The sequence below is a fragment of the Citrus sinensis genome, chromosome 5, assembly GCF_022201045.2.
Source record: "Citrus sinensis cultivar Valencia sweet orange chromosome 5, DVS_A1.0, whole genome shotgun sequence".
Lineage (NCBI taxonomy): Eukaryota > Viridiplantae > Streptophyta > Magnoliopsida > Sapindales > Rutaceae > Citrus > Citrus sinensis.
In genome coordinates, this window is record NC_068560.1 from 12,424,075 (window position 1) to 12,451,786 (window position 27,712).

Consider the following 27,712-nt stretch of genomic DNA (forward strand, 5'->3'; position numbering starts at 1 on the left):
AAGTCTGGACACATAAAATCAAAATGTCATCTCCCCAACAAAGTGAAAAAGAAAGCTATGCTGGCAATGTAGGATGATAGCAATAAGGAGACCTCGGATGAGAAGGAATCACATGAAGTGTCAAATTTGGAACTTATGGTAATAAGAGGTGAATTTGATGAGGTAAGTAATCTTTTTTCCTATAATAAATTGTTTAAAGCATTTATTGAATTGTCTGATGATTTAAATGAAAAATGCTTCTCCTGAAGAGAAAAATGTAGAACTCTCAAATGAGAATGATTCTTTAAATGAGAAGACCAAATGTCTGAAGTAAAAAATAAAAGATTGCATGGAGAAATTATGTCCTTTAAGGGAAAAGACAATGTTTCTTTTAGACATGAGAGTTTACATATCAATGATTTTAAAAAGGAAAATGAAATGCTTAGGAAAAAGAATCTAGACAAACTACTTTGTTCATAGAAATATATTTTTGACAAAGAAGGTATTGGTTACAAGCCTAACTTGAAACAAAATTATTACAAAAATTACTTTGTTAAGGCTACCTGTATTAATGATCATCAAATTATTTGTCATTATTGCAATAGAAATGGTCACAAATATTATGCATATCCGACTAAAAAAAATGCATATTTAAGAGTAAAAAATGTTTGGGTTCCAAACAGAACCATTACTAACACTCAAGTAGACAAAAAGATTTGGGTACCTAAAACTTGAGATTTCTTCTGTAGGGATCAAAGAAGAGAAAGAACAAATAGTACTTGGATAGCTAATGCTCGAGACATATGATAGGCAATCACTCTTGGCTTTTTAGTTTCACCAAAATTGGTAACTATGGAGATGTATCTTTTGTAGCCAACTCAAAAGGAAAAATTCTTGGAGTAGGAATTGTTGTTATAAATTCCTCTACCATTATTGAAAATGTATGCTTAGTTGAAAACTTGAAACATAAATTGCTTAGTATTAGTCAATTGTATGATAAAGGCCATAGAGTTATCTTTGACAAATCAAATTGTGTAATGAGAATGCATTTGATGGTAAAGTTCTTTTATTAGAAAAAGATGCATAAATTTGTATGCCATTAATATAAATTTGTATGACATATAACATTAAGTCATGCAAGCATGGATTTGATTTCAAAAATTCCAAAAATGATTTGGTTAAAAGTCTTCCAAAGATTCCTTCTCAAAAGGATAGAGTATGTGAAGCTTGTTAATTTAGAAAACAAATTTAATTTAGAAAACAAATTAAATCATCTTTCAAAAATAAAAATCATGTTTCTACTACAAAATTGCTTCAACTTCTTCACATGGATTTATTTAGACCTTCTAGATATGCAAGTCAAGGTGGTATTTCTATGCATTTTTTTATTGTTGATGACTTTTCAAGATATACTTAGGTATTGTTCTTAGCTAATAAGGATGATACCTTTGATGCTTTTAAAATCTTTTGTAAAATGGTTCAAAATGAAAAAGGTTATGCTATTTCTTGTATTCGGAGTGATCATGGTGTAGAATTTGAAAATCATGATTTTGAAATTTTTGATATTAATTTTGGCATTGAACATCAATTTTCATCATCAAGGACGCCATAGCAAAATAGAGTCATTGAGAGAAAGAATAAGTTTATTCAAGAAATGGCTATGATTATGTTGATTCAACATGTGTTTGTGGATCGGATTTTACGGATCGGACATCAATCCATAACTGATCCATATTTTTGCGGATTATAAATTTTCAATCCAATCCAATCCATGGATTGGTGAAATTCAATCTAAATCCAATCCATACATCTGCGGATTGGATGCGGATTTGACCCAATCCATATCCAATCCACCATTTTACTGATTGATTTGTAGATCGAAAATTTTTTATTTTGTCCAATCCACGAACTAACTAATTAAAAAAAATTTACTATCAATCAAATTTAAAATTAAATAAGATTTAAATAAATTAATTGTTTAAATAAAGTTAGAAAATACATTTAAAGTTTCAAAATATAACACACCAAAACGAAAAAAAAAATCTCATTTGCTTAAATCAGTACATAAAAATTAACTATATAGAAAGCTATATTTGTTTATTTAATTATTTTTTTAGTATTATTATATGATAAGATATAATATAGTGTTAATATAACTATATTTTAACTTATTTATTTACTAGTAAGTACTAATGACATATTTACAAGTTTTATTTTTAATTAAATAAATACTTTTTATTTTTTTACGGATTCGCAGATTTTTGTGGATTTACATAAGTATATCCATATCCAATCCACTGGTTGCGGATTATCAAAATTTCAATCCAATCCAATCCACCAATCCACGGATCGGATTTCTACGGATCAGACGGATTGAGCGGATCGAATTCTGAACACCCCTAATGTTTTACTAAAATATTTTTGAGCTGAAGCCGTCAACATTGCTTTTTATGTTTTAAATCTTGTGTTGATTAGACCTTATCTCAATAAAACTCCCTATAAGCTTTGGAAAAATAGAAAACCCAACATTGTCTATTTCAAAGTTTTTTGATGCAAATGTTTTAAATTGAATACAAAAGATAATTTTGGCAAATTTGATCCAAAATCTTATGTTGGTATCTTTCTTGGATTTTTAAATACAAGCAAAGCTTATAGAGTGTATAATAAAAGGACTTTGGTTGTTGAAGAATCTATACATGTTACATTTGATGAATTTAACCCTTCCTCTACAGAGAAAGATGTTGTTGATGATGATGCAGATGAAGAGTTACAAAAAGAAGAGTCTTCAAAAGACAAGCAAGATGATCTACCAGGTAAAAATAAAAAAGAGCAACAAGAAGAACAACCTAAGCATAATCAAAATGAAGGTAATTCTCAAACACTCCCTAAGGAGTGGAGGTATGTTTCTTCTCACCCTAAAGACTTAATCTTAAGCGATCTTTAACGAGGTGTAACTACTAGATCATCACTTAGAAATACTTGTGGGCATACTGCATTTATATCTTAATGAAACCAAAATCGTTTTCCAATGCTGAAAATGATGAAACTTGGATTATGGCTATGTAAGAAGAGTTAAATCAACTTGAGAAAAAAAAAGTGTGGAAACTTGTTCCTAAACCATAGCATCAATTTGTAACAGGCACTAAATGGATATTTAGGAATAAAATGGATGAATCTAGTGTGGTTGTAAAGAATAAGGAATTAATTTTAAAGATACAACCGGGAAGAAGGAATTAATTTTGAAGAAACCTTTACACCTATAGCCAGATTATATTCCATTAGGTTGCTCATCAAATGGATGTTAAAAGTGCTTTTCTTAAATAGTTATATAATGGAGAAAGTTTATGATAACAACCCCCTAGTTTTGAAAATGAGAAATATCCAACTTATGTTTATAAGTTATCTAATGCTTTGTATCATTTAAAACAAGCACCTAGAGCATAGTATAATAGACATAGAAAATTTTTATTAGTTAACAAATTTTCAATGGGAAAAGCATATACTACTCTTTTGTTAAGCACACGGACCAAGATTTACTTGTTCAAATTGATACCACTGGGTGAAACAGGTACGTGGCGTTGTTATACCTAAACTATGATAGTGCTAGACTATCCTTTGGACCAGTAGTCTGCAAGTTCTGGTTTCCAGCCGATATACCTATAATCCCTGAGATATAAAACCTAAAAAAGCAGAAACCATTGATCACGATACCACCCGAAAACAGGTCACCTCTGACCTTCAAAGAGGGTGAATGTTGTGAGAAAATAATTTTATTTTAAATCAGTTTTATAAATAAATCAGGACTTTTCTGATACACAGGATCCTGGAAACAAGGCAAGTGTAGAGCATACTCAGTATATAAAATAGAGATGAACGCTCTTAGTTTAATAACTCAAGTATTTTCTTCGTTACCTAGAAGAAGAAGAGAAACTTATAGAAGTTTAAGGAAACTTAGAAATATTATTGATGGCAATCTGAATTTTACAAGGACCGAAGAGCTCTTAAATAGAGCTGGAAAGCTAAGAGAAAGATAAAGATAAGGCAGGACCCTTATCTTTACTTTAAGCAAAAGCAAACCATAATAATTTTCTTTAAAAAAGCTAAAGCACACTTTAGACAAGGTAGGACCCATGTCTTTTATTGAAAGCTGGAAAAGTCGAGATTCCCGGAAGACTCTGTAGCCATGTGAGGCGATTATGGAGTTGAGGGAAATCTGGATGGGGACACGTCACCAGTTTCATTTTCATATTCTTCTTTTGCTCTTTGGATTTCTTGGTAGATCAGGAAGTCTTTATCTAATTCGGGGCTTGCTGGTTGTTGAGCTTGAGTTGGAGTAGACGAAGAGCCTGGTTCATTGACGGTGTACTAAGTTTCTTGGGTTGCCAATAAAGACTGAAAGTCTGCCTAGGGGTCTTAGGCGTCTTAGAAGAGAACATTGGTGTAGTCAGGTCTTTGTTCTCGAACAAGAATTCCATGATGACTGGAGTTGGATCCTGGAGTACATATTTGGGTGCCTGGTAGAATTTCAAGAGTGTGGGAAGGACCAATGGAGGTGTGGTGAATGTTTGTTGGGACAGGTTGGACATTGTTAAGTTCTAACAAGTAGGCTTTGAGAGTGGAGATGATTGTAGGATCATGGTCAAGAGGGAAATGATGAGGGAATGTTTTCCATTCATACGCCATGTCCTGTGTCTAGTAATCTTTTGTCTGAGGATGTTGAAAATATGGCCTGTGGACTATGAATACCGAAGTAAACATATCTGCTTCTTGATATGGAATTCTATCTAGCTGATGAAAGTTAGATATATTCTGTAATTGTTTATGCCACCAAGTGAGTGGTGAAAACCATTCAAGGAGTGTCCAGAGAAGTGTGGGAGCATGATCTGGTGTGGAGATATGCCTAAGGGTTGGTCGGACAGGAAGAACAAGTTTTGTGGCAAACAGGACTGTGAGACACCACATGTACCATAACTCATCTTCAGAGATGGTAAGGTTGGTAATGGTGAAGCTAGTGAGGAACATGTGTTCTAAACATAGAGAAGGAAACCTTTCGGGTTTGGTTCTGTGAACATTCATGAAATACCTGTAAAGGAATTTCTTTGCAAAGGTTTGGATTTGGAAAGCTGTACGGAAAGTGAGGTTTAAAGGAAAAGCTTTTTGGGTGAGAGCTTTGAAGGGGAGTGATCGATACATGGCTATAATTGGATGGTTTGGATAGAAGAGATGAGAACATGGCTTTTTATAGATGGTCGGGTGAGGAAATCAGGGATAAGATTTTTACCACCTTTGATGTGTTGGACTGTGTAGTCATACTTTACAAACCATGTCTTTAAGTTGAGCAATTGCTTGTCAGGAAGCAATTTGTGCTTGAAGTCAAAGATCTTTGGAAAAGAACTGTTGTCCATTCTGATGAGGAAATTGTGGCTGATGAGATGAAATTCAAATTTCTTCATTCCATATTTTACCGCAAGAATTTCCTTGTAAATCACGTGATAATTCTTTTCTGAATCTTTGAACTGTCCACTTGCATGAGCGCAATAGGACTCTGAGTCACCGATCTTTTCCGGGAGGATAGCACTCTAAAAGTCATCACAAGCATCTGTCTGGAGAATGTGTTGGTCGGTAGTGGGAATTTTGAGTGGAGGAGGTGACTGGGCTATCTTTTTAAGCTGCTTTACAGCTTCTGTCTGATCTGGACCCCATGGTGGAGCCGTCTTTTTGAGCATGCCTGATAGCTTACTAGTGTGGACCGCAACTTTGGGAATAAAGTCTCTGACATAATTAACAATTCCAAGGAATTGTTGAATTTGCTTTTTGGTAAAATCAATGTCTGGAAACTTTAATAATTCTGCTGCAATGTGTGGTCCTGGATGGTAGTGGCCATCTTTTAAGATCATGCCAAGAAAGTCAATAGATTCCTTTCCTATGTTGCTTTTCTTTTCAGAAAGCATGATGCCATGCGTCTGCACGATTTCTAGGAAATCTTAAAGTAGTTGTTGATGTGTTTGGTGGTCATGGGAAAACAACAGGATGTCATCAATGTAGATCAAAGCATGATGGAGGATCGAAGAGAAGATCTTAACCATTGCTTTTTGAAATAATGATGGAGTAACTTTGAGACCGAAGGGTAGCACTGTCCACTGATAATGAGCATCAGGGATACAGAAGGCTGTTTTGGGACAATCTTCTGGAGAAATACCAAGTTGCCAAAAACCAACTTTGAGATCAAACTTTGAAAATACCTTTGTACCTTGAAGATGAATAAATAGGGATTGGATCTTTGGAAGAGGAAATTTATCATCTTTAAGGAAAGCATTAAGTGGTTGGTAATCAATGACTAATCTCTTTTTTCCACGAACTAATTCAGATCCCTTTTCAACATAGAAGGCTTGACAAGCCCAATCTGAAGTAGTTGGTTCTATGAGACCTTGCCGAAGCAATTGTGTACATTCTTGCTTGGCGAGAGTGAGATCAGAAGGAGGCATCCCTGGATGTGTGGCTTTGGTAGGATTGACATCTTCATTGAGTTTGAAAGGAAGATGAATGAAAAACTGTGTATTTTTCCAAAGCGGTGATGGATGAGTGAATTGTGAGTGATTTTCGGGACAAATTTCAAGGAACTTGTGAGAAATTGAGGTATAAAGGGGAGCTGTATTTGACAATGTATACAGGCGGAGAACATCTGTATATGGCATAAACATTTGTTTGAATTTAATGCATGTTGGCGTAATGAAGAGGTTTTTTACCGGTTGGAGGATATCAAATTCGATGAGGAGATCTTTGTCTGGTAAATCTGAACCAACAATCTTTTGCCAAATGATACAGTTGGGGAAGAATTGGATACCAATGGGTTTTTTGGTAATGAGAGAAGTTTCAAAAACTTTTCCATTTGTAGCTCTGAAGTATTCAGTATGGTTGTCCCAATAGTCTGGAGGAAGGATTTTAGGATTGAGCATACTGCGCTGTGCGCCAGTATCAAGGAAACCAATAACTGAGATAGGTTTATGGAATTTAGAAGGGATGACTGAAATTTTTACTGATGGACCAGGAAGTGTGGGGCGAATGTGGTTAATTTCTTGAACAATGGAGATCACAGAAATGTCATCTAGATCTGAATCTATTGAATCTGCAAGGATGAAGGCTGTATGATCATCTTTCTCAAACTGTTCTGAGAAGATGGATTCAACTTCTTCGTTGTCATAAAGGATAGAAGATTGCTGTAGGTGTTGAATGAGACGAACAGCTTTGGTTGACTTATTTGGGCAATTGCAGGCAAAATGTCCGTGTTTCTTGTAAATGAAACAGCGATTGTGTTTCTTTGTTTTGAACTGGGAAGGATCCTTTTTCTAGAAGTATCTGTAAGGCTTTTTTGGTTTTTTGGAAGAGGATATGTGGAAATGTTTCTGGAAGTGTTTCTTTTTGGTGGATGGACAAGTGCATTTTTTGTCATCTTTGCACTAGATTTTGATATAAGGTTTTTTACAGGCTGAGGCAAAGGGTTCTTTGTGTTCAATAAGGTCTTTGAAGAAATCCTTTCGCTCACAGATCTTATCAAGGCATAGCATGGTTAATTGAAAGATTTTTCCAAGAGAGACATTTGCTATGTCGAGGTTAAAGGCTGTCAATTGTCTTTGAAGCTCTGGTGGTAAAGATGCAACAAAGACATGCTTTAAAGATGGATAATTGAATCCATTCAATTTGTAATAAAGCATGCTCATCCTTCTGTAATGCATTTCCAGATGATGTCGTTTAAGAGAACAACATTTCATCTGGTGATACTCTTTTCTAGATGCTTTAGTGGCTGCTGCTGGTTCTCCAATAAACTGTTCATAAATAACTGCAAGAGCTATTGGAATGGTGGTTTGAATCAATTGAAGTTGTCTGTATTCGCCTAGACTTTCAAACCAATCTCGTAGAGATCCAGTGAATCTGGAACAAAATTCTCAGAGAACATTCTGAGCTTGTGCATTAGGACTTGTCATTTGCACATCAATCTAAGCAGCAAATTCTTGATGTCGAGCCTGCCATTTGTGACGAGGAATGTCATCAAATGTAAACCATGGAGAAAAAGATGGTTTGGAAGACTTTTCAGAAACCGGAGGGACAGAGGGCGTCGGTTCTGTTTGTGAGCCTTGGTCATCATTATGATCATTAGAAGAATCCTCGACAATAGGAGTGTCGACAACAGGAGTGGATGTACTAGGATCTTCTGTTTTTGTGGCCATGAGAAGACCAGAAATATCTGCATATTGAGACTCGAAGTCTAAAGAGGTTTGTACAGAGGAACTGAGTATTTCTGTGGATGGTAAACTGTCTTCTGAGGTTTAATCTGAGTCATTATGTTGAGAATCAATGTGCTGATAATGGTATTGATAAGCTGGGGCTTTGTCTTTCTTTGGAAGTTCAGGAGTGGCTTTAGGAGAGTCTTTTGGAACTTGAAGATCTTCCTTGGGTGGAGGTTTTGAGATTTTGACTTTTGATTTGGATCTTTTTGGTGAAGTAGGTTTTGGTGGTGGAATGGAAGGAATATTATGGAGATGGGAAAGACTAAGAACTGATCATAAGTTGATTGTTTAGAAGGAGTGTAGAAAGGCTGGTATGATGTGAATAACGGTGTTGGTATAGGTATGGATTGAGTTTTTGTGAAAAGTGAAGGTTGTGCTTTATCAGCATCAATTCTGGCCAATTCTGCCTTTAGTTGTCTGATCTCTGCTTCTTTTTTATTGAATTCGGGGCCCCAAATACGATTGTTGATCATCGTTCTAAGATTGATATCCAATTCAGAGATTCTGTTCTACAGATTTGAATAAATTTTTTCAAGTCGGTAATGGTGTCCACCTTTGTTTCTATTTGTGACACATGTGATGCCACTTTGTCAATCTTTTTACTGAGATGGTGAAGAGCTTGATTCTGAGCACTGGCATTTTGGGTTTGCTAGTTTAGCACTGCCTCATACTGTTTTGGTGCTCCAGAGGTTGTGATTGGTGATTGGACATAGGGTTGAGAAACAACTTTGGTTTGAGGGTCTGTATGCCTTTCAAGTGGAGGAAATGATTCTTGGTATGACTGGCTAGATGATGAAAACATCAAGCATGACTTGACTTTTGGTTGAGCAGGAACATGCTTAAATGAGGATTCTCGTTGGAGTTGCCTGAGTGCTTTTTTGTAAATAGGCAAAGGCTGATCGGATTCTGGATCATCCGGTGGTCCTGAAGAATAGTGCCGACACGAAGTTTTAGGAGTAGAAGGTTTTTTCTTTCTCCTTTGCCTTCGTCTTATGATTTCAAAGTCTTCGTCATCATCTGTATCATCCAAGCAGGGATAATCTGGATTACACATATGGGCGTCTGGGACATCCCATAGGAAGTGACCGTTGACTTTCTCAGGATATACTGGATACCCTTCTGAGGAAAAGCCATAGATTGGAAGGTTCAGCTCTTGTCCAGTAGAAACTGCTGTAATCATAGCAATATAAGAGAGTCGTGGAGGATCTGGATTTGGCTTGTCTGGAGTCTGAAAAGACAACTTGACTTGGCCATCCGTTCTTCTTTCGAAGACAGCTTGAGAAGTCTGGACATCTTCTGAATTCTGATGGAATTATTCATAGTTGGTAAACCATTCCAAAGGCATGAGTTGGAGCAACTCTTGTTTTTGAATTTGTTTGGGGATTTGGATGATGGTTGGAATTGTATTTGTGTCTACAAGAATGATCAGTGCATCACTGGTTGTTTGTGCAGTTGGGAGATCTAGCGCATGATTTTGCAATCGATACACTATCTGGTGATAGAGTGTGGCTATTTTGGAAGTGGATGTTTGTTCTGTTCCTTGGAGCTGGATTTGGACTTTCAGTGTTGTAAAAGGTTAACAAGACACTTCCAGTATGGAGAGTGGTTAAAACAGTTCCAATAACAGCATGTTGATACTGTTTGAACCTTGTGTCAAGGAGAGCAATTCTGGCTGTGACGGGTAAGCCTTTTCTGCCATGTAAGGTGAGGATAAGCCTGACACCACCTAGATGGAGGTGTGTATACCCTTTCTCGTTTCCAGTTGGTTACGAGATCTGTTGGTATATCCATGGTGACATATTGTTCACTTTGAGAGGCTTGTAGAGCACACTGATCAAGTCTAGAAGACTGGATGTACTCTTTAAGAAGAGGTCTTTTTTTGGAGATCAAGGTTCTGATACTCCGAGTGAAAGAAGTTTTTTGTTTATAAAGATGGTATGGACTCATAACAGGGAACTAGGATTCATTAATCTGAGCAGATTTAGGAATATATGAGTATTCAACAAGATTTTCTATTTTTGAAGCTACATGTTTTTAACAAGAACGAGGTAGGGAAAGAGTAGAAAAGAGAGAAATAGGAGAGGATTTTGATGAAGCTATTTATGATGAAGAAGAGGAAGATGCCATTTGTGATAAAGTTTCTTCTAGGTGTTGAATAATAATACTTGAGTACCAAACCATGATACCACCTCTAGAAAATGTGCGGTTTGGCTCTGATACCACTGGGTGGAAACAGGTACGTGGCGTTGTTACTTGTGCAAGAAGTTTTCAACTTGTATAAGCAAGTAATTTGAAATGAGCATGATGGGAGAGTTGAGGTATTTCCTTGGACTTTAAATTAAACGAAACAATGAGGAATCTTTATCAGTCAAGCTAAATACGTGAAAGATATATCAAAAGATTTGGCATTGATAACACAAAGAACAAAAGCACTCCAATAAGTACAACGATGATGCTTGACAAAGATGAAAATAGTAAAGAAGTTGATTTCAAAACGTATCGAGGTATGATCGAATTTTTACTTTACTTAACTGCTAGTAGACTTGATATCATGTTTAGAGTATATTTTTGTACAAGATTTCAATCATGTCCAAAAGAATCTCATTTGCTTACTGTTAAAAGAATATTTGAGAAGAACTATTGATCTTGGTCTTTGGTATCCTAGGGGAACTCATATAAATTTAATGTGTTACTTGGATGATGACTTTGCTGGTTACAAAGTCGATAGGAAGAGTACTAGTAGAACTTCTCACTTTCTATGTCACTCACTTATCTCTTTGTTTAGTAAAAGGTAGAATTCAGCTGCACTTTCAACCACTAAGACTGAGTATATTACTGCAAGTAGTGTTGCGCACAAGCCATTTTGATGAAATAAACGCTTAGAGATTATGGGATTAATCTTGCTCATATACCTATCATGTATAGTAATGCAAGTGCTATACATCTATCAAAGAGTCCTATTCAACATTCTAGGACCAAACAAATAGAGATTAGACATCATTTCTTGAGGGATTATTTTCAAAAAGGGGATATTGTGTTAGAATTTATTTCAACTGAAAAAAAACTTGCCTACATCTTTACAAAACCCCTTAATGAAGATCAATTTGTCAAAATTCGACATGAACTTGGGATGATGAAATTTTTACATTAACATATTCTTAAATGATATCAGGACTATTAGACCACCTAATTTGTTTGATTTTGAATTTTGTATGGTGTAGCATGCATTCATCTTTCATGTATTAAAAATTACCTTTGAGACATTTCTAGTGATACGAATCCCACAATGAAACTTTCAATCCTACACTTAATTTGTAGTTTCAACTTCCCAAGAAAGTTCTAAACAGATTTATGGCAAACAAAAACCTTGACCCAATGCTTAAGAAAACATGAACCAAAGGTATAGAGAAGGGTATTGACGCCACACTCAAGAAAAAGATGAGAAGGTGAGTGATAAGTCTAAATTTGGAACACCACAAGAATGTAAATTCTTGATAAGTTCACTAGTTCTCAAAAGAACCAAAGAAAGAATAATCTTTCAAATTCAAAATAACATTCATCTCCTTACATACCAAGGTTGCTGAATTTAAATAGGCTAAAAGGAACCCAAGATCCTAAAAATACAAATGGAAACATTGGAACAACCCTCCAAGTAAGTTTGTCAAAAGATGTTTCAAAAGTCTTCACCAACCCACCATGATCAATGCTATCTTTGACAAACTTAATGCTAGCCTACTATAATTAATGCTATCATTGACAAACTTGAAACAAAACAAACAAATAAGTTGAAAAACAAAGGATTCGTTGAAAATCCCAAGTCTGAACAAGCTGTAAAGAATTGGTCATAACTCCTTCTAGAGAACTCCAAATCCAGCTCTGTAAAATTTATTGGAAAGCTAACTTAATTATCTTTCCAACGGTATATAGCTTGCATTTTAATTCTGGCTCAATCAATACAGTTTTTATTCCGAATTTGACCTTTCTGCATTTGATACAACTTGTGTATTTGGCTGCCCAATGACTTGAATAATGCCCACAATGCCTTGTCTTCTCTTCAAGCCCAATTCATGATGTCTTGCATCTTGAATTGCATTTTCAATCCATATTTTCTCAATTAATCCATTTAAAGCAGCTTGCATCTTTTTGGCTCTTGCTCTTGTAATTGGGCCTCCATGAATGTGCAAAGGATCACTTGAAGTTTTAATGGTCCCTTGATGGTTCTCATCATTCCCCCTCTCTTCAAAAGGATTCGTCCTCGAATCTTCACCTACATCGAAAGGAGAAAGATCAGAAACATTGAAAGTAGCACTCACATTATACTCACCAGGAAGATCCAATTTGTAGGCATTGTCATTGATCCGTGCAACCACTTGAAATGGACCATCTCCCCTTGGAAGTAACTTGGAACGCCTTTGTGCTGGGAACCTCTCCTTTCTCATATGCACCCAAACCCAATCTCCAGGCTGAAAAACCACTTGCTTACGTCCTTTGTTGGCTTGAGTAGCATATTGTTCAGTTCGCTTTTCTATGTGTTGACGTGTTCTCTCATGCAATTGCTTGACAAATTCAGCTTTCTTTTTACCATCCATACTAGCACGTTCATCAATAGGTAAAGGTAATAAATCCAAAGGAGTTAATGGATTAAAACCATATACAATCTCAAATGGTGAGAATTTAGTAGCTGAATGGACAGTTCTATTATAAGCAAATTCAACATGTGGCAAACATTCTTCCCAAGTTTTCAAGTTCTTTTGAATAATGGCACGCAACAAAGTAGACAGAGTTCTATTTACAACCTCAGTTTGTCCATCAGTTTGTGGATGACAAGTAGTAGAAAACAAAAGTTTAGTACCCAACTTACCCCACAAAGTTTTCCAAAAGTGGCTCAAGAACTTAGCATCTCGATCTGAAACTATGCTCCTTGGTACTCCATGCAACCTGACTATTTCCTTGAAAAACAAATTAGCTATGCTTGTCGCATCATCAGTTTTATGACATGGAATGAAATGCGCCATCTTTGAAAACCTATCAACAACAACAAAAACAGAATCATTTCCCCTTTTTGACCTAGGTAAACCCAAAACAAAGTCCATAGAAATATCAACCCAAGGTTCACTAGGTATGGGCAGAGGGTTATACAATCCATGGGGTAAAACTCTTGACTTAGCATGTTTACAAGTGATACACTTCTCACATATTCTTTCAACATCACGTTTCATATGTGGCCAAAAGAAGTGTTCTTTTAAAACATCTAAAGTCTTTGCAATGCCAAAATGTCCCATTAAACCACCCCCATGAGCTTCACGCACAAGCAATTCACGCAAAGAACTATGAGGCACACACAATTTATTTTCTCTAAATAAAAGCCCATCATGCTTATAGAATTTACCAAATGCAACTTTCTCACAAGCATTAAACACATTAGCAAAATCAGGATCGTTAGCATATAATTCTTTAATGTACTCAAATCCTAACAACTTTGCATTTAATGTAGAGATAAGTGCATACCTTCTAGATAATGCATCAGCCACCACATTCTCCTTACCTTGTTTATATTTGATCACATAAGGAAATGGCTCAATAAATTCAACCCATTTGGCATGTCTCTTATGTAACTTACCTTGCCCTTTCAAATGCTTCAAGGACTCATGATCAGTGTGTATAACAAACTCTTTAGGTAGAAGATAATGTTGCCAAGTTTCCAAAGCTCTCACCAATGCATACATCTCCTTGTCATAGGTAGGATAGTTTAGGGCTGCTCCACCCAATTTCTCACTAAAATAAGCAATTGGACGCCCTTCTTGCATCAAAACAGCTCCAATACCTATACCTGAAGCATCACACTCAATTTCAAAAGTTTTAGTAAAATCAGGTAAAGCAAGTAATGGTGCAGAAACTAATTTCTCCTTAATTAGATTAAATGCCTTTTCTTGTTCACTACCCCACTTAAATCCCACATGTTTCTTCACAATTTCAGTTAATGGTGCAGCAAGGGTGCTAAAATCTTTCACAAATCTTCTATAAAAACTAGCCAAACCATGAAAACTTCTTACCTCACTTACACTTTTAGGTGTAGGCCACTCTTTAATAGCCTTTACCTTCTCTTCATCAACCTCAATTCCTTTAGCACTTACAACATAACCAAGAAAAACAATCTGATTTGTACAAAAGGAACACTTCTTCAAATTAGCATACAACTTTTCCTTCCTTAAAACAGTCAATACACTTTGCAAATGTTCAATGTGTTCATCTAAGCCTTTGCTATAGATCAAAATATCATCAAAATAGACAACTACGAATTTGCCAATAAAAGCACGCAAAACATGGTTCATTAACCTCATAAAAGTGCTAGGTGCATTAGATAACCCAAATGGCATCACTAACCACTCATATAAACCATATTTTGTTTTAAAGGCAGTTTTCCACTCATCTCCCTCTCTAATCCTAATTTGATGATACCCACTTTTAAGATCAATTTTACTAAACACACAAGAACCATGCAATTCATCAAGCATGTCATCAAGTCTAGGAATAGGATGTCGATACTTTACAGTGATTTTATTAATTGCACGACAGTCAACACACATCCTCCATGTTCCATCCTTTTTGGGCACTAGTAAAACTGGTACTGCACATGGACTCATGCTCTCCTTCACATATCCTTTTGCCAAGAGTTCTTCAACTTGCCTTTGAAGCTCCTTTGTCTCCTCGGGGTTACTTCTATATGCAGGTCTATTAGGAATGGTAGCTCCAGGGACGAAGTCTATTTGATGCTCAATTCCCCTAATAGGTGGCAAACCGTTAGGGACTTCATTTGGAAACACATCATCAAAGTCCTGCAAAAGAGTCACAATAGCACTAGGCAAAGAAAAGTTAAGCTCATTAGTGTGTAAACAAGCCTCTTTGCACAAAAGTACAACGATAGGCTGTTTTGAAAAAAAAGCCCTCTTAACCTCACTCTCTTTTGCAAACAAGTTCACTTGCTGCCTCTCTTTTCTCTCAACAATATTTTTTTGTATCTTTTCACTTGCTTTTCTCTCAATCTCTCTTTCTTTTGTACTCTCATTTTCATTTTTTGTATCACTCTCTTTTTTTATTGACATTTGATCCTCATACACTTGCCTAGGTGTTAATGGTACAAGAGTGATTTGCCTTTTATTCATTACAAAAGAATATCTATTTAAGTATCCATCATGTGTCACACGCCTATCATATTGCCAAGGTCGACCCAAAAGAATGTGTCCAGCATGCATGGGTACTACATCACATAGAACCTCATCCTTGTATCTCCCAATAGAGAATGAAACCAGCACTTGTTTATTTACTTTAACTTCCCCACAATCATTCAGCCATTGTAGCTTATATGGCCTTGGATGTTTCAAAGTTTTCAAATTTAATTTTTCAACTAAACTAGTGCTAGCTACATTAGTACAACTTCCTCCATCAATTATCATACTACATACCTTATCTTTGATGTGGCATCTAGTATGAAAGATGTTATCACGTTGTACCTCCGCATCCTCTTTAACTTGCATGTTGAGAGCACGCCTAGCAACCATCAACTTACCATCAACAGGATATTCTACACCATCATTAGCATCCTCCAAAGGTGGCATAGGATCATCATCTGATTCACTCTCGGTTTCAACATCACCATTATCCCTCAAGATCATTACTCTTTTATTTGGGCATTGAGATGCAATATGACCTGTCCCCAAACATTTAAAACACTTAATATCTCTATTTCTAGAGTGTTGGGAATCAGATTTACCTTTACTTTGGTTGCCTCCCTCTTTATGATCCTTGATTGGCTCAATCTTAGGCTTTGAAACAACCTTTTCATCTTTGCTCCATTTTGACTTCCATGAGGAAGATGAACCCAAATTGGTTCTAGTGGAACCTTTCTTTTTCAATTGTCGTTCCACTTTCATGGCCATGTGAACCATGTCTTCCAACTCAACATAGTGCTGCAAGTCAACCACATTAGCAATATCTTGATTTAACCCATGTAAAAATCTTGCCATAGTGGCCTCTCGTTCTTCTTCAATGTTGGCTCGAATCATGATTATTTCCATCTCCTTGTGGTAATCTTCCACACTTCTAGAACCTTGTGTAAGACTTTGAAGCCTTTGGTGCAGCTCCCTATAATAATGACTAGGAACAAATCTCCTCCTCATAATGGCCTTCATCTCCTCCCAAGTGTTTATAGGCCTTTCACGATTTCGTCTCCTACTCAAAACAAGTTGATCCCACCAAATAATAGCATAATCAGTAAATTCAACAGCAGCTAGTTTTACCTTTTTCTCCTCAGAGTAGTTGTGGCAATCAAATACTAGCTCCACCTTTTTTTCCCACTCTAAATAAGCTTCCGGATCATGTTTACCTTGAAAAGAAGGAATTTTCAGTTTTATACTCCCCAAATCACGATCTATACGTCTTGCCCTTCTATTATCTCTTCCACGCATGTCAACAGTGGCCTGGTCATCAAAATCATCTACGTCATCGCCATCTTCTTCTCCCATGACAGCACGCCCTTGATTACCTCTTACATTAGGAGCTATTGGTTGTTGCCCCCTTTGTAGATTGGCTATGGCAGTGTCTTGCCTCTCCAATTTGTCACGGATCTCTCCAAACATCAGATTCATGTGCTCAAATTGTTGTTGCATGGCTTTGAGCATGATTGATTGGTCTATAGCTTCTTGATCTTTTGACATATTTGTGATCTGAAAAAAAAATTGTTAGCAAAAAGACCTCACAACACTCCCTCACGTATTTCACTCAATTTTGATGTCACTTAACTCTCGTGTTTAACACACAAATTGCCTTTTACCACATTTAATTCTCTCTTTCAGTTCTTTATTGAACTAAATAAACAAAATCAAGAAAAAAAAAAAAACCCAAGTGGCACACCAAATATGACAAGCCAGCACACTAACAAAGAAAAGAAATTAAGAGGACACAAAGAATGAAAAGGAAATTGAAGAAAGGAAAGCAAGCAAGCAAAGCAACACAATTGATATGTGTAAACTATGAAAGTAGAAATACTTGACTCTTTTTTTGTAATCTTTTTTTTTGTACGTTTTTTTTTTCTTTTTTTTTTTGATAATCAAAATAAATAAGACATTCAAACCTGATTAGAAACTAGCTCTGATACCAAATGATACGAATCCCACAATGAAACTTTCAATCCTACACTTAATTTGTAGTTTCAACTTCCCAAGAAAGTTCTAAACAGATTTATGGCAAACAAAAACCTTGACCCAATGCTTAAGAAAACATGAACCAAAGGTATAGAGAAGGGTATTGACGCCACACTCAAGAAAAAGATGAGAAGGTGAGTGATAAGTCTAAATTTGGAACACCACAAGAATGTAAATTCTTGATAAGTTCACTAGTTCTCAAAAGAACCAAAGAAAGAATAATCTTTCAAATTCAAAATAACATTCATCTCCTTACATACCAAGGTTGCTGAATTTAAATAGGCTAAAAGGAACCCAAGATCCTAAAAATACAAATGGAAACATTGGAACAACCCTCCAAGTAAGTTTGTCAAAAGATGTTTCAAAAGTCTTCACCAACCCACCATGATCAATGCTATCTTTGACAAACTTAATGCTAGCCTACTATAATTAATGCTATCATTGACAAACTTGAAACAAAACAAACAAATAAGTTGAAAAACAAAGGATTCGTTGAAAATCCCAAGTCTGAACAAGCTGTAAAGAATTGGTCATAACTCCTTCTAGAGAACTCCAAATCCAGCTCTGTAAAATTTATTGGAAAGCTAACTTAATTATCTTTCCAACGGTATATAGCTTGCATTTTAATTCTGGCTCAATCAATACAGTTTTTATTCCGAATTTGACCTTTCTGCATTTGATACAACTTGTGTATTTGGCTGCCCAATGACTTGAATAATGCCCACAATGCCTTGTCTTCTCTTCAAGCCCAATTCATGATGTCTTGCATCTTGAATTGCATTTTCAATCCATATTTTCTCAATTAATCCATTTAAAGCAGCTTGCATCTTTTTGGCTCTTGCTCTTGTAATTGGGCCTCCATGAATGTGCAAAGGATCACTTGAAGTTTTAATGGTCCCTTGATGGTTCTCATCATCTAGTTCATTAAATAACCTTGGAACAGAATAATTATTGGCCAAAAATCGAAATAGATGTGCAAAATTATAGTTAAAATAAATGAATAGCCGTTTGTAAATAAATGGATAACTATTTGAAGACAGAAACTTAAGGAATAAAATTTGTAAATAAACAGTTAAGTAATTAATGATAACGACTTACCATTTAAAAACAGAAAGGCTATGGGTGGTTAACCCATTTGCCTAAATGGATAACCGTTTTCGAGGTGAAATCTCTCTCTTCGATAACAGTTAATCGATACACATAAATGGTGAACTGATCGCACGTTAAGAAGTCTCTCACTATATAACGGTTAGTTGATTTCAGAAAATGGATCACCGTGTTCGTGCGATTATAGAACTGTCATTATGCTTTCTTCCTCATTTACCATAACCCTTAAACTTTTTTTTCTAGATTCAATGGTTGTGCTTTCTCTCTCTAAAATTCATCATTTTCTTGAGTGTTTCTTGCAAAAATGAACCTCCACAATCATTATAAACCCCCTAAACTTCATCATCAAAACCATATTTGAAAGCAAAAATAAAAAATTCCTAATTTGAAACCTTAATCGTGAGCCGAATGGTCATTTTAAAAATTGGTTGTATTTTCACCAATTTTTAGCCTACTTGAGCATTACTTCCTATCCATCTTCACTTTAATCGGTTCAATTTCTCCCAAAACACCAAATTTCCCAAAATTCCTAATTTTAGTATAAATGATTGATATTGAGTCATCAAGAACGAGAAAGAGGAAAAACCAAATGGCAAGGAGGAGTCCAGTACATCATAGAACTGTTCCTGAGTTTGATAGAACTTATTTTCCAACCCTTCATTGGCCAGACATTTCCTCTCAAGGTTTATGTCCCGACATGTAATTTCCTGCTATTATGTTGATATGAATAGTTTTGATGAAGTTTCTATATGTGGCAGAAGTGCTAGGATATTGTTAAAAATAGTAGGTTGGGAGAATGCTTTGAGCATTGAGGAGAATGTATATCCTAATCTTGTCATAGTATTTTATTCGAACATGGAGATCTCTACCTCTAGACAAGATATGATTCTTACTAATGTGCGTGGAGTCTTGATAGAATTTGATGTGAGGGATCTAAACTTGATCTTAGGAATTAGAAAGAGAGTTTAAAGCTATATACTTCTAGGAAACATTTGTGGCATAGGGACCTATTAGATGACGTGTATTCATTTTCCTTCTACTCTACGTTTTTACCCCTTCAAGTTAGAGTACTTTATAGTATCTTATAGTATATAATCACACTTATGAAGGGACATGCAAATGAGGTGACTCGGTTGGTTGTGGGACTGTTGGATTGCACTCTTAGATAGAGGCAAATTAACATAGGGTACGTGATCCTTAGATACATGCTGAGTACTCTTGGAGTGACGGACATTAACCATACCCAAGTTTGAGTATCGACATTGTGAGTGATATATACAAAACCCATTTTTATAGTTTATTATGATAGTAAAGCATGTTTATGAAATAAGTATTTTAAATATTCAAATTTAATGATTTTCTCTAAATGGATTTTATTCACATATTGATTTGTTATTAAAACATGTATGGTTAATGGTTTTCCGTATCGACTTTGAATAAAGCATGATAGTATTTAAAGATGAGAAAAGTGGATTGAAATGTGTTAATGAAAAGAAAAGTATGATTTAAAGTATGGTTAAAAAGGTATGTGAATATAAGTATAAAGATTGTTTTTTTTTTAAATCATTAGATAATACCCTTTCCCTTCAAATACAATGAGACATATAAGATGAGAGGCTTTGAGGGCCTGTCTGAACACATATAGAAGTTTTGGGTCGTGTGTTTGGGCATTTTTTCCTTTTGGCAGTATTTGCATGCAGTATGATGATAACAATGATGCATATACAGATACATATGAGATATAAGGCTTTTAGGGCCTATATGAGTACACAGAGGTTTTGAGCCATGTACTTGGGCACATTTTGTCCTTTGGGGACTTGATTATGCATGCACAAATGTGACGAGATACGAGATAACTCATGTAGCTCCAGACATGATGATATCCAGACAATACATCATTGCACCATCTGTGGAGATTTGGGTATGAGATATGATAAGATATAAGATGGCACTTCCTTGTCTATCTGTGTAGCTAAAGAAATGACGATACCCAGATAGTTCGTCATTGCACCGTCCATAGAGGTCCATGTATGACGAGATTATTTCCTTGGGTACTTATTTGGTGAAAGTTTCAGTATTCAGTATTTGATATTATAAGCATTATGATTTCCTTCAGCTTATGCAGTATTATTTATTATTGTTATATCAGTACATGATTTAAATTAAATAAGTTTATTTAAGTTCTTATGATATTTTGGTAAAATTATTTAGTGAAAAGATTAAATTTATTGACAATGTAATTGACAATCCAAGGAATTGTTGAACTTGCTTTTTGGTAAAGTTACTTTTGGGAAAGTGGAGTAACTCTTGTGCAATATGGGGTCCAGGCTGATAATGTATGTTCTGGATTTTCATGCCAAGAAAGTCAACAGAGGTTGTCGCAATCGCACTTTTCTTGTTAGAGATCATGATTCCATGTTCTTCAATGATCTGAAAAAACTGTTGGAGTAGCTTGTGATGTTCATCATGAGTTCCTGAAAAAAGGAGCAAATCATCAATGTAAACAAGGGTATGGTGGAGAATGGGTTGAAAGATGGTGGTCATGGCCTTTTGGAAAATAGAAGGGGCAGTTTTGAGGCCAAAAGGAAGGACAGACCATTGATAATGGGCATTTGGGATACAAAAAGTAGTTTTGTATCTTTCAGAGGGAAGAATGCCAAGTTGCCAAAATCCAAATTTTAAATCGAATTTTGAAAAGATGTGAGCATTCTTGAGGTGAATGAAGAGGGTGTGTTTGTTAGGTAAAGGGAACCTTTGGTCTTGGAGAAAGTTATTGAGTGGTTGATAGTCAATGACTAGTCATTTTTTTCCACGAAGGATTTCAGACCTTTTTTCAACATAAAAGGCTTGGCAATTTGTGGGCTCAATGAGGCCTTGTTTGAGCAACTGGGCACATTCTTGTTGGGCCAAGATAAGGTCTTGAGGAGTCATTCCTGTGTGTCTGGCTTTGGTTGAGTTGCTGTCTTTATTTAACTTAAAAGGTAAGGATATGAAGAAATTCGGGTTTTTCCACAAAGGTTTTGGATGGGTAAAAAGGCTATGATTTTCTGGACAAAATTTGAGGATTTGGTCGGTAATAGCCTGGTATGTGGGTGGTGGATTAGATAGGGAACGATCATGGATTTTTAACGAAGACCGGAGGGGGTGATATGGACATTTTTTGCTTGATGTAGGATGTTAAAACCTACAAGAAGATCTTTGTTTGGTAATGAGGAACCAATTAGCTTTAACCAAATAACACAATTAGGAAATAACTAGATTCATATTGGATGTTTAGTAGCCAATGTAGTTGTAAAGATCTTTCCATCAACTGCTTTGAAATGTTCTTCCTGCGTTTTCCAACATTCAAAAGGAAGGATAGCAGGATTAATCATGCTTCGCTGAGAACCAGTATTAAGAAAACCAATGGCTGTGATAGGTTTATAGTATTTAGAAGGAATGATTTGAATCTTGACAAAAGGGATTGGAATAGCAGGATCATGGATCAGAATGGATGGAGGTTGGACTGTATAAATAGGCTCAAAATCTGAATTCTCCGAATCAATGGAATTGATTGGTAAGGCGAAGATTGTGTGGTCATTGGGTTCTTCTTGTTATGAAAAACAAGTGTTCAACCTGGTCTGTGGATGGAGAAAATTCTGTTGTGGATTCCAAGTGTTGGATAAGCTTAATTGCCTTTTAAGGTTTCACAGGGCAGTCTTTTGCAAAGTGGCATTTCTTTTTATAGATGAAGCATCTGCTTTTCTTGTGGCTAAGAAGATGCTTGGAATGGGACTGTTTGCTTCTGAAGAACCGGAATTGTTTAGAATGCCGGTTCTTTGATGAGGATGAAAACTTGGATTTCCTAAAATGAGACTTCTTTTTGGGTGAACAGTCACACTTCTTTGGATCTTTGCATTTGATAGCCAAATAAGGCTTTTTGCAAGCAGATCGAAAATGTTCCTTGTCCTTGATGAGTTCTTGGAAGAATTTTTTTTGTTCACATAACTTATCAAGACATCCCATAGCGATCTGAAATATTTTTCCCAATGATAATGCATCAATGTTAAGCTTGTGAGCTACTAACTGTCGGTGAATTTCAGGTTGTAGCTCTTCTAGAAGGGAAGCCAAGAAAACATGTCTGAGTGTAGCATCATTGAATCCATTCAGCTTATAATAAAGAATTTTGAGGGCAAGATATGGAGTTTGACGGAGGGTATAGGAACAGTAGTGTCAAGGGGCAGTAATTGTTGGTGGAAGATAACTTGAGACACATCACTGTCTGAGTCATCAGAGGAATTTTATAATGTGAACACGGTTTCATCATTGGGTTCATCTTGCTCAGAGAAATAGAATTCCAGTTATTCCGTCGCGGGAGAGTAGTCTGTAGTGGCTTGAAGATGTTTGACTAGCCGGATGGATTTCTCTCGTTTGTTGGGACAATCTTTAGCATAATGACCTTTCCTCTTGCAGATGAAACATCTGCTTGATGATTTTCGTTTGAATTCTCTGGAAGATGATTTTTTTCTGAAGATTTTGGATTTGTAAATTTCCGAAAATGCCTTTTCTTCTTAGAACTACAATCACAATCTTTTTTCTTTTTACATTTGATATGTAAATAGGGCTTCTTGCAAGCACTCCTGAATGGTTCGTTATCTCTCAACAGGTCTTTGAAAAACTGTTTCTGATCGCAAAGTTTGTCAAGGCATGTTTTGGCAATCTGGAAGATTTTGCCAAGAGAGATGTTGTCAAGGATGAGATTGAAGGCGGTGAGTTGCCGTTGTATATCGAGTTGGAGCTCTTCTAGAAGGGAAGCCAGAAAGACATGCTTTAATGTTGGCTCATTGAAGCCATTAAGCTTATAAAACAGCAAGGACATTCGTTTGTAATGAAAGTCAAGATCCTTAGCATTGAGTGAGCAGCATTTCATGTTGAGATAGTCTCATCGTGCAGCTTCAAAAACTACAGAGGGGTCGCAAGGGCACTTGAGACTTCTGGTAAATTGAACAAATTGTAATTGTCTGTATTGGCCTAAAGAATCAAACTAATCTCTTAGAGCACTCGTAAAAAGAGTAGCAAATTCTCTAAGGACTGATTGAGTCGTTGCTCCGAGCCGTAGCATTTGGAGGTCAATCCAAGTAGACATTTCAGTAAGTGTCTGTCGCCATTTATGAGATGGAAGATCATCAAATGTGAACCATGGACCATTGGACGATTTTTGACTTGTTGGACCGGGCTGGGCTTGGGTTGGAGGGGGTTGGTGTGTTGCAGAGGATTCAAGAATGTCTTCTTTAACTTATGAAGGAATATCAACATATAGTTCTGTGTGAGAGGTTTGGCCGTGATCAGGTTGATCAGGTTGGGCCATCAAGATTCGGGTGATATTAGCATAGGACTTTTCAGAGTCACTAGTGGATACTGAAGATTCTGTGTCAGACTCAGTATGGCTGTTGGAAATGGCTAGATTTGAATCAGAAGTCTGAGTAGAAGTTTGATCATCTGGAGTAGATGATGGATCTACGGTGTGGGCACTATACTGGTGCATGGGTTCTTTGTCTTTGGACTGAGGTTGAGGTTGGGATTGAGGTGGTAGTGGAGGTGCGGGCGGTGGGGACTGTTGTCCAGGAATGGACATGGGTGGCTGATGAATTTTGACGGGGCGTGGTTGAGGTTTAGGCTTTGGTTTAGGTTTAGGTGGTGGTGGTAAGGGATTGTCTCTGAAAAGAGTATGAGTCATGCCAAATAACTTGGAAGGGTCATACTGTTTTATAGGGGAAAGCATAGAGGCAAATGGATGATAAGTTGGACCTATGGAAGGGATAGGAGGCGATGTGGTAAAAACAGTAGGTCTTGTTTTTCATATTCAATCTGATCAAGCTCAGCTTTTAAGCGTCTGATTTCCCTTTCTTTTTGGTCAAATTCTGAGCCATAGTATCTTTGAGCAAGCATGATTCGTAACTTTGAATCTAGTTGAGTAATTTTGGATTGAAGATTGTGGTGGATCTGCTGCATCTGTGCAGTAATGGAGTCAACTTTCGTCTCAATCTGTTCAGTTCGTAAACTGATTTAGTGATTTTCTCTAAATCACCAAGAGATCCTCCACCTCCACCAGCTCTGTTACCCATTTACAAAACAGAACTCAAATGGATTGCAAGGCATTGTAAACCTGAGATTCCATCCCCCATCCCAAACTCAACACCGATCGTACAACCAATAGCTTGTATGATGTTTTCTTCTACCTCTTCAGACTACTCTTCCTCCTTTCCTCCATTAGAAACTCACATAGATTCCCAACGAAATGTGGTATCCAAACCTTTTATCCCTTCAGCTATTACCTTAACTGGCCACCTAGAACCTCCCAAACCTTTTGAATCAGTCCTTAACTGGCAAACCCAAAATGCCAGAGCACAAAATGATACTTTGTTACATATCAATTCATTTAGATCACGCAATACTACCCAAAACTCAAAGCGCATCGCTGCCGTTTTTCCTGCAGTCGGAGATGCTGCCAAACAACCTCCATTGCCACCTTTGACCAACCCCTAAGCAATCTTGCTCTCACTGCCATCGTAACAGGCCCCAACATACCCACAAAACCGCAGCCATCCCTCGCATGTTCAGACTCCAAAAAACACCACCTACACACCGTTGTGTCACTCCGACCTAGCCCAACCACTTATATTGTCCCAGCTGTTGTAAAACAACAATTTTCCACTGCTGGATTCCAATTATGTTGTCATTGGACCACTTTATGGACACTAGAACCTTCAAGTCATGACTACCATAAACCCAAGCTGCTATATATCTCACCAAGCACTCGCTGCCTCTCTCTTAGCCGCCGCAAGTGGCACCATAAGCCTATCGGCCACCACACAATAGTCACCTTTGCCCTCCCACTCTCACCTACGACCTCTCTCGTCATTAAACTTTCACAACACAGTGGTTGCTATTCAAAATTGTGATTAGCTGCCACATCCAACAAACCTTAGATATAACTCACAAAACCCAAGCCAACACCCAGTTTCCCAAACCCAAAACTAGACACAAAACCCAACCTTCCAAGGAATCCAAAATCCAACCCTAACCCATGACCCTTTTCCACCCCTCACTCTTTGGCTGTACTTCCAACCCACCCACTAAAGACTCTTATGAATCTGTTACTAATCCTGCAGCTATCCTCAACCCCAATCCAATATTGTTGTTGGATGATTTTTATTGTTATAGGTGTCAACGTGCAAATGGACACAACAAGTAATATACTGATGAATATTCAGATTGTCTCCACAAGAATTGATGTTATCAGATTTGCTATAGTAATCTTAACAGTGCAAATTCAAACTAAATTAAAATAAGATAGTTAATGAAACCATTGAACTAAATAAAATAAAATTGCAGTAAATAAAATGCAAGAAGGAAAATTCTCAAGCCAAACTCGAGGATGTAATCAGTGAGAAATGAATAGTTGAGTGATTAAACTCACTTAATGATATTGATTGTTTTTCTAATTAAGATCTGGTTACTGCAACATCTATTGCAGTACTGGGTAGAATCCCTTATGCATCTTCGATTGTCGGTTGTTGGATATCTTATATTTAAATGCAACCTAACAGTGACAAGTTGTTATGCTAACATTAGATATAACATTATGCATTTTAGATTCTACTTGCCCTACAAAGTGAATTCCTATGTTTAGTTCTTCACTAATTTTAGATTAAGCATGACCCTATTCAAATTAAGATTAACTCAACTTGGGAAATCCAATCTAAAACCAAGTATTATCTTAATTTGCTCTACTAAATCAGACCTTTTTTAATCTCCTTCTAAGATAGTATCCATTAAATGTGTGGTCAATCGAAATAGAGAATTGCAATAAGTAAAATTAAGACAAAATGCTATAACAAATACAAAGTAACACAAATATATAAGTTAATTAACCATTAAGTTTGTTTGTCACTCAACCAAAATAAAATTTAGTTCATGATTTGTGATAAAACAGTAATAAAAATAGTTTTAGCCATTAAATACATTCCTATAAATAAATGAAAACAAGAAAATAAGAAGATAAATTATGTTCTGCTTAGTCTTAGTGATTTCTCCTCTGTTCTCCTTGAATCTTTTGTTTTAGCCTTGAAATCTCTCTTATCCTCACGTGTTCAAACTCCAAACAACCCCACCACTGCTTCATCTTTTTTGGCCACTGCTAACACCACCCATATACCGCTGGCACCACATTTGCCTCACCCTGTCCCAGCCGCCACTAAATAGTAATTTTCCACTGTTAGATTCCCCTTATGTCGTCATTGGACCACTTCATAGACACCGAAATCTTCAAGCCATGACTAACTTAAATCTTACCTGCTATATATCTTACCAACCACTCGTTGCCTCTCTCTTGGCTGCTGCTAGTGGCACCATAAGCCTGCCGGCCCCCACACAGTAGTCACAATTGCTCTTCCACACTCACCCACGGCTTCCCTCCTCATCAAACTTTAACACAACAACAGTTGCTATTCAAAACTGTGATCAGCTGTCGTATCTAGCAAACCCTAGCTATAACTGACAAAACCCTAGCCAACACCCAGTTTCCCAAACCTAAAATTAGACACAAAACCCAACCTTCCAGGGAGTCCAAAATCCAGCCCTAACCCATTACCCATTTCCACCCCTCACTTTGGCCTTATTTCCAACCCACCCATAATAGACATGTATTGATTAAGCTTCAGCTTGAAGAGGATTACTCTCATATTTGGGTTAGGCTAACCTAATATATTAGTCGCAGGTCCATACTCACTTTTAAGTGGTCTACATCTTTTAAGTGCTCTGAGAAATATCTTGTTGTTCCTGTTTGGGAGTCTTTACCTTCTTTACCTATGTGTTTCACTCATTGCAAAAATGCTTTATTTTTTTTATTGCGAATGCTATTGGTATGCCTTTACAGGTGGACCATGCCACTGCTGTTATTAATAAGCCCTCGACAGCTCGAGTTCTCATTGAGTATGATGTGTTACGGCCTTTGTTGCCAAGACTTTGGATTGGTGAGGGTGATGATGGGTTTTAACAAGATATTATTTCCTCATTTTTTCTCAACAGATGTGCCAATTTTGAGGATGAAATTTTTATAAGTGGAGGAGGATTGTAACATATGCACTTATTATTCAAAAT

General features: G+C 36.6%; 1 protein-coding gene across 1 annotated transcript; it reads right to left on the bottom strand.

Moving 5' to 3' along the window:
• Positions 1–23,846: 23,846 nt before the first annotated feature.
• Positions 23,847–24,185, bottom strand: LOC127902255 (uncharacterized). The gene has a single exon (XM_052441098.1). It carries the CDS (start codon positions 24,183–24,185, stop codon positions 23,847–23,849), a length of 339 nt encoding a protein of 112 aa, XP_052297058.1.
• Positions 24,186–27,712: the final 3,527 nt, after the last annotated feature.

Coding starts and splice junctions, on each gene's coding strand:
- LOC127902255 (XM_052441098.1), bottom strand. CDS start 24,185: ATGTCCATTCCTGGACAACAGTCCCCACCGCCCGCACCTCCACTACCA.